The 8,702-nt window shown below is 40.1% G+C and overlaps 1 protein-coding gene across 1 annotated transcript; it reads left to right on the top strand.

The window, feature by feature from the left end:
* Positions 1-1,361: 1,361 nt before the first annotated feature.
* LOC117721949 (disintegrin and metalloproteinase domain-containing protein 26A-like) lies at positions 1,362-3,488 on the top strand. Its single transcript, XM_034520837.2, has one exon. It carries the CDS (start codon positions 1,362-1,364, stop codon positions 3,486-3,488), a length of 2,127 nt encoding a protein of 708 aa, XP_034376728.1.
* Positions 3,489-8,702: the final 5,214 nt, after the last annotated feature.

Here is an 8,702-nt window from a genome sequence, read left to right as displayed (position 1 = left end):
TATTTTTGGATAGTCATCAGCATGTCAGAGTTTTAGTTACTGTTTCATTATAATGTCACTAAATGTCTTTTTACCATTTTTTAGACTTTTAGCACTGTATATGTTAGTGTATCTTGTTTCTTAATTATTTTTTCAAAATAGTAATACACTAAGATACCAACAAGAGAAGGGGGGAGGGAGTTCATTCAGTAAAATGAATGTTGCAAAAGCACACAAACATGAGAAGGAATTCCCAAAACCTATGTAAATCTTTTTTTGCTTGTCTGTGCTTGCAACGCCAGTCACGAGAGAAAGAAACATGCAGATGTCTAAGGCTTGCTGGTGAGCCACTCATCCTTCTTTAGAGAGCACCACGCTAGTGACCACATCAGTGCTGAGAACCAAGGGGAATGATGGCCTAGGAATGAGATACAAAACATTTAATAGGATTCTCTAAACACAGACAGACACAAGCACACAAACACAAATATACTAAGAAACATATACACACATGCTTATATACATATTACATTCTTTTATAAGTACAAAAATACAATAAATGAATGAAATACTAAATTTTAGAAGTAATTGTGCAAAAGAGATGTATCGATTCTGAAGACTCACCAGCCAGGATGAACTGTGACCATTTCACAAATATCAAGATGCACATGCGGTTCATGTTAACACTGTAGTGCACACTCACATACAGCAATATTAAAACAAACATATGAAAAAAAAGAAAAAAATGAGAAAAAATTTCTGCCTAAGAGAAGTTCCTGACTACCACAGGAATGATAAGACTAAGACAGAAAGGAACAGTCAAATGTCCTCAGGGAGCAGCAGAGTGATTGAGAAAGATGACAATTTAAATGCCTACTTATATGAAAGCAATTACATTCTTAATATTCAGCTGAAGAAATCTACAGTTCCTGTTGAGGAAAGGGGGAAATTAGAACATTCTGACACAATGCATAAATAAGGGTAATTTATTTAAAATTTTTATTGTGTTATTAAGAGCTAGGAGTGTTTTAGAAATAGATAGATGGATAGATAGATAGATAGATAGATAGATAGATCGATAGATAGATAGATAATTTAAAAAATAGAAACTCATTGTTGAAACACCTTGGAACAAAGACTAATTGATTTTAACCCATTCTCTGCAGTTATGCCATCAAACTTACCTAGACCATGATTTACAGTTGCCATGTTTGCCCTTATTTACCTGTTTCTTTTAGTCCTGCTGCTCTTATGACTCAACTCTGTCAGAAGACGCTGTCAGAAGACATGCCATTAAAGACCAGTGCTGCCTGCAACAGACACAGTGAGGACTGGGAAAGCAAGGATTTGTCAAGCTCCTCCTTTGTCTCTAATAGTATATAATGGCTGTGGATAAGGCCTTGATCCATAAAAGAAATATGTTTCTTAAGTTCTGCCTGTGGAAGATGTTCTTCCTCTCTTCATGGTCACCAACTGGACATGCTAAGTACAGTAGCCGTCCAGAAGTAGTGATACCCTTGAAGGTGAAGGTCACTGGCAGAAATAATATTTCCCCAGGTTGGCTGTCCTATAGCCTGCACATTAGGGGACAGAGACACATAATCACTATGAAACCCAAGAATTACTTGATATCCAGAAACTTCTTATTACTCACTTATAGTGACCAAGGTGATCTCCTTGAAGAACAGCCTTTTGTGCAGAATGACTGCTACTACCATGGCTATGTGGATGAAGACCCAGAATCCCTGGTCATCGTTAACACCTGTTTTGGGCGTTTGCAAGGCATACTAGAGATAAATGGCACAACTTATGAGATCATGCCCAAGAGCTCAACTTCAACATTTGAACATCTGGCTTACAAAATGGACAGTGAGGAGTCAGAATCAATTCCCATGAGATGCGGGTTAACCGAAGAGGAAATAGCACGGCAAATGAAGCTACAAGAAAGTAATGACTCCAAACTTTTGCAACTCCCATATGAGAATTGGTGGACCCACCACAGGTTTATTGACTATTTTGTAGTAATAGACCATAAACGATATGTTTATAGAAATAACAATACCACAAAATATATTCAAGATATGTTGCAAATGGTCAATGGAGTAAATGGTTATTATCTTCAAATAGAGACTGATGTGGTTTTAACCACTCTTGAAGTGTGGAGTAGAAAAAACCTTATCAATGTAGAACGAGATATAACTAATGTCCTAGATAATTTCTGCAATTGGAAGATAAACACAATTGACAATCAAATTAGACATGATATCATACACCTTTTTGTCAGACATGGATATGGTGTATATTTAGGGTTAGCTCATGTAGCCGCAGTTTGTACATCTTATAATTGTGCAGTTAACAGTTTCATGTCTGATTCAATGTCAGACATAGCATTTATTGTAGCACATGAGATGGGTCATAACTTGGGTATGCTGCATGATGTAAGTGGATGTACTTGTAATTTAGAGAACTGTATAATGGCCCCCTATAAATCAAATTCCCCCAAATTCAGCAACTGTAGTTATGAGCAAATGTATTCCGTTGTTAACAAAAGAAGTTGTTTATACAATATTCCAGAAGCAATAGTAACAAATGTGACCGAGTGTGGAAATAACTTGGTTGAGGAAGGAGAGCAGTGTGATTGTGGGAGCTCTGAATCCTGTTCAACAGATCCATGCTGTAGTGAGGGCTGTTTTCTCAAACCTGGTGCTCAATGTGCTTCTGGGCTTTGTTGCCAACATTGCCAGTTCCTTCAAACAGGCACCATGTGTAGAAAAGAGAAAAATGAATGTGACCTTCCAGAGTGGTGCAATGGAACTTCAGCTGAGTGTCCAGCAGATGTGTATAAAGAAGATGGAAGCCCTTGCAGTGGTGATGGTTATTGCTATAAGATGGCGTGTCATCAACATGATGAACAGTGTCGGAAGATTTTTGGCAATGGAAGTCGAAGTGCAAATGAAATTTGCTACATGGAAATGAACAAACGGGGTGACCGTTTTGGTAACTGTGGTAATGACAGCTCTAAATACAGGAGGTGCAAACCCGCTGATGTACTCTGTGGGCGAATTCAGTGTGAGAATGTGACAGAACTTCCCCAAAGGAGAAACCATGAAACAGTGCATTACACTCACTTCAATAATGTCATCTGCTGGACTATGGACTATCATTTTGGAATAGCCATAGATGACATTGGAGCAGTGAGTGATGGCACAACTTGTGGACCATATCATTTATGTGTTGACAGAAAGTGTGTTCACCATTCGATTCTGTCAAGTAACTGTTCAACAATCTTTTGCCATATGCACGGCGTCTGCAATAATAAACACCACTGTCATTGTGATGTCACATGGGAACCCCCAGACTGTCGACTACGTGGCCATGGAGGTAGTATAGACAGTGGACCAGCCCCAGTGACTTTCTCACATTCTTTTTGGGCTTTATACTTCATTACTTTTTTAATTATTTTATCAGTGGTTATCATTTCTTTAATTGGTGTAATTAAGAGGAAATGATGAATTAATCCCTAACATAAGTTGTGCAGGACTCATCATCTAGTGATAAAAATACATCTGAAAAACCAAGCCTCAGGTCTGCCGACTTACATAGCCAACAGAAGATGCCACAGTTAAACACACACACACACACACACACACACACACAAGAAATAGAAATAAAATAATTATCCTACAAATCTTGCTTCATGTATTAATGTATTGACTTCTTAACATAGGAATATGTCTCTCTCTCCCTCTCCCTCTCCCTCTTCCTCTCCCTCTATCTCTTATCTTTCTCTCTCTGTTTCTGTGTGTGTGTGTGTGTGTGTGTGTGTCTGTGTGTGTGTGAAGTTCAAGAGACCTCACTGATTGCATATCAAAAGCATCACCACCAAGTAAAAGCAAGCCTTACCTCAGCCATACTTTTCTTTGTTGTAATCAAAGTGTTCCCTAATTTTTAAAGGAACTGATGTCTGCTTCCACAGCATAGGTCTGAGCCATGTGCCTCTGTATGTGTTTCTTTGTATTTGATTTCTCTAGGCTCTAAAGCCTATTCTCCTTTTCATTCTGCTTTGTCACCTAGAGAGAAGCAACCTCCAAATTCTATTTCCTGTGACAATTCCTGTCGACTAGAATCTGCCCCTAGGAAAACCAGAGTGAGACTGTAAGTTTGAGAGAATAGTCTGAGGTTCCTGTCATGGTTGCTGTAGTCTCAGCTCTCACTTGCATGGTAGCAGGAGCTCTCAGTCTGCAGGTGGTTTTCACACAGGTTTCAAAACTTCCTTGCATGACTGGACTACTTTGTTACTGTTGCTGTGATAAGACATCATAAGAAAAGCAACCTGAGAAGCAAAGGGTTTATTTGCCTTACACTTTCTTATCACTGTCTATTATCAAAGGCAGTCAGGGCAGGAACTTAAACAGAGCTGATGTAGAGCCCTTGGATGGGCTGACATTTACTGGCTTGCTCCTCCTGCTTTCTCAGAGAATCAAGTATAGACAGTCTAGAAGCAGCATTGCCCACAGTGTGTACCCCCTCCCTTCATACATCACTAAATGACAAATGTTCTATAGGATTGCCTACAGCTCAATCTTACGGGGGCATTTTCTCATTTGAATTTTTCTCCACTCAGATGACTATGTGTGTCAGGTAAACAAAATCTCTCCAGCATAACACCACTATACTACCTAGAGTTTCAGCACGATTAATATAACACCCAGAATTATGAACTTAAGTCTCTGAAGCCTCCACCTAATTACAGAAATTCCAAGACCAAAGTCTCTCTGTAGGGAGTAGCCTTGCACAGCCATGGGACAGCCATTAAAACCCTCAACAATGATCCATACTTTCTTCCCTTTGATCTCTAATATTAGTATAGAGAACTACATATTCAAGTTAGCACTGGTGGTCATCTCAAGGAGGAGTGTTTCTCTTTTTTGTTTGTTTGATTTTTGTTTGTTTGTTTGTTTGTTTGTTTTCTCAAGACAGGGTTTCTCTGTATGTCCCTGGCTGTCCTGGAACTCACTCTGTAGACCATGCTGGCTTCGAACTCAGGAATCTGCCTGCCTCTGCCTCCCAAGCCCTGGGATTAAAGGCATGCACCACCACTGCCCAGCTGAGTGTTGCACATTAAGGAGTGTTTCACATTATGGAGTGAGGGGACAGTTTTGTTCTATGCTGAAGTCAGAGTTTCATCATTTCCTATTAAAACTGTGGGTAGATAATTTAAGCTTGAATATTTTCCCTTAAATATCTATAAACAGAAATGATAGTTCCTAACACCCAATCCTTGGCCAATTTGTTTGACTATAAAATAAGATCAAAAAGAAATTTACGATTCTGGGGGATCCATAGAACCCATAGCCAGCGCTAGCATGCCCCGTCCGCCGCTCGCCCCTCCTGCAGTCTGAGGCCTGCGGGTAAGTGCACCCAGGAGCCCCCCAGACACATTCTGGGGGATCCATAGAACCCATAGCCAGCGCTAGCACGCCCCGTCCGCCGCTCGCCCCTCCTGCAGTCTGAGGCCTGCGGGTAAGTGCACCCAGGAGCCCCCCAGACACATTCTGGGGGATCCATAGAACCCATAGCCAGCGCTAGCACGCCCCTTCCCCTGCTCGCCCCTCCTGCAGTCTGAGGCCTGCGGGTGAGTGCACCCAGGAGTCCCCCAGACACATTCTGGGGGATCCATAGAACCCGTAGCCAGCACTAGCACGCTCCTTCTGCTGCTCGCCACCCCTCTGGTCTGAGGCCTGCAGGGTCTGAGTCCCAGACCAGACCTCTACCAGGTCTGCAGTTGTGTGGACCCCGGATTCCACCTGAGACATACTGGAAGGTCCGCTCAACCCAGAGCCACAGAGGAACAACTGAACTCAGAGTGTCAGACAACATACCCTGAGATATCCAAGAGGAGACACTGCACCCAGAACAGCAGAAATCTAGCTGGACTGCTACCTTGGAGGCACCATATCCTGAGGCATCCTAGAGATACCACTGTAATCAGGGCAGCTGGAAAAAAACCACAAAGACATCTGGACTCCTAGAAGACCAAACAAAAGGGAGACAACTGGAAAGACAGGCTTCAATCAGAGACAGAAGTACAGGTAGCACTAGAATTAACCAGATGGCAAAAGGCAGGCGCAAGAACGTAAGCAACAGAAACCAAAGTTACATGGCATCATCAGAACCCAGTTCACCCATCATAGCAAGCCCTGAACACCCCATCACACCAGAAAAGCAGGATTCAGAATTAAAATCACTTCTCATGATGATGATAGAGGACTTTAAGAAAGACATAAATAACACTCTCAAAGAACAGATAGAAACCCTTAGAGAGGAAACACAAAAATCCCTTAAGGAATTACAAGAAAATGCAACCAAACAGGAGAAGGAATTAAACAAAACCATGCAGGATCTAAAAACGGAAGTAGAAACAATAAAGAAATCACAAAGGGAGAACACCCTGGAGATAGAAAACTTAAAAAAACGATCAGGAGTCATAGATACAAGTATTACCAACAGAATACAAGAGATGGAAGAGAGAATCTCATGTGCAGAAGATACCATGGAAAACATAGACACAACTGTCAAAGAAAATGCAAAATACAAAAAGCTACTAACCCCAAATATACAAGAAATCCAAGACACAATGAGAAGGCCAAACCTAAGGATAATAGGAATAGATGAGGGGGAAGACTCCCAACTTAAAGGACCAGTAAATATTCTCAACAAAATTATAGAGGAAAACTTCCCTAACCTAAAGAAAGAGATGTCCATAAATATACAAGAAGCCTACAGAACTCCAAATAGTTTAGACCAGAAAAGAAATACTTCCCGCCACATAATAGTCAAAACATCAAATGTACAAAACAAAGAAAAAATACTAAAAGCAGTAAGGGAAAAAGGCAAAGTAACATATAAAGGCAGACCTATAAGAATTACACCAGACTTCTCACCAGAGACCATAAAAGCCAGAAGATCCTGGACTGATATCATACAGACCCTAAAAGAACATAAATGTCAGCCCAGACTACTATACCCAGCAAAACTGTCAATCATTATTGATGGAGAAACCAAAATATTCCATGACAAATCCAAATTTACACAGTATCTCAACACAAACCCAGCACTTCAAAGGATAATTGGTGGAAAACTCCATCACAAGGAGGGAAACTACAACCTGGAAAAAGCAGGAAAGTAATCTTCCAAAAACCGTAAAAGAAGGTAGCTACACAAACATATCTCCACTGCCAATAACAAAAATAACAGGAAACAACACTCATTTTTCCTTAATATCTCTTAATATCAATGGACTCAATTCTCCAGTAAAAAGACATAGACTATCAGACTGGATACGTAAACAGGACCCAACATTTTGCTGCATTCAGGAAACGCACCTCTGTGGAAAGGACAGACACTACCTCAGAGTAAAAGGTTGGAAAACAATCTACCAAGCAAATGGTCCTAAGAAACAAGCTGGAGTAGCGATTCTAATATCAAATAAAATCAGTTTTCAACCAGAAGTAATCAAAAAAGATAAAGAAGGACACTTCATATTCATGAAAGGAAAAATGTACCAAGAGGAACTTGCAATTCTCAACATCTATGCCCCAAATGTAAGGGCACCCACATACATAAAAGACACTTTACTAAAACTTAAAGCATACATTGCACCCTACACAATAATAGTGGGAGATTTCAACACCCCACTCTCAGCTATGGACAGATCATGGAAACAGAAACTAAATCGAGACACAATGAAACTAACAGAAGTTATGAACCAATTGGACTTAACTGACATCTATAGAACATTTCACCCTAAAACAAAAGAATACACCTTCTTCTCAGCACCTCATGGTACCTTCTCGAAAATAGACCATATAATTGGTCACAAAACAGGCCTCAACAGATACAAAAAGATTGAAATAATCCCCAGCACCTTATCAGACCACCATGGATTAAGACTTGTCTTTGACATGGACAAAAACATCAGAAAACCGACATACACTTGGCAACTGAACAATGCTCTACTCAATGATAACTTGGTCAAGGAAGAAATTAAGAAAGAAATTAAAGACTTTTTAGATTTAAATGAAAATGAGGACACATCATATCAAAACATGTGGGACTCATTGAAAGCAGTACTAAGAGGAAAAATCATAGCTCTAAGTGCTCACAAAAAGAAAGTGGAAAGAGCATACATCAACAACTTGACAGCAAACCTGAAAGCATTAGAACAAAAAGAAGCTAGTATACCCAAGAGGAGTAGACGGCAGGAAATAGTCAAACTCAGGGCTGAAATCAACCAAGTCGAAACAAAAAGAACTATACAAAATATCAACAAAACCAGGAGCTGGTTCTTTGAGAAAATCAACAAGATAGACAAAACCTTAGCCAGACTAACCAAAGGGCGCAGAGACAGCATTCAAATTAATAAAATCAGAACTGAAAAGGGAGACATAACAACAGAAACAGAGGAAATTAAAAAAATTATCAGATCCTACTACAAAGCTCTATACTCAACAAAATTGGAAAATCTGGAGGAAATGGACAATTTTCTAGATAGATACCAGGTACCAAAGTTAAACGAGGAGCAGATAAACCACCTAAACAGTCCCATAACGCCTAAAGAAATAGACACAGTCATTAAAAATCTTCCCACCAAAAAATGTCCGGGGCCAGATGGTTTCAGTGCAGAATTCTTTCAGACCTTCAAGGAAGACCTAATACCAATC

This window comes from Arvicanthis niloticus, chromosome 16 (assembly GCF_011762505.2).
Source record: "Arvicanthis niloticus isolate mArvNil1 chromosome 16, mArvNil1.pat.X, whole genome shotgun sequence".
Lineage (NCBI taxonomy): Eukaryota > Metazoa > Chordata > Mammalia > Rodentia > Muridae > Arvicanthis > Arvicanthis niloticus.
The sequence above is the reverse complement of the archived record's forward strand: the minus strand, read 5'-3'. Positions and strand labels throughout refer to the sequence as shown.

What these genes read in the sequence shown, in the direction of transcription:
- LOC117721949 (XM_034520837.2), top strand. Translation starts at nt 1,362, where the DNA reads ATGGCTGTGGATAAGGCCTTGATCCATAAAAGAAATATGTTTCTTAAG.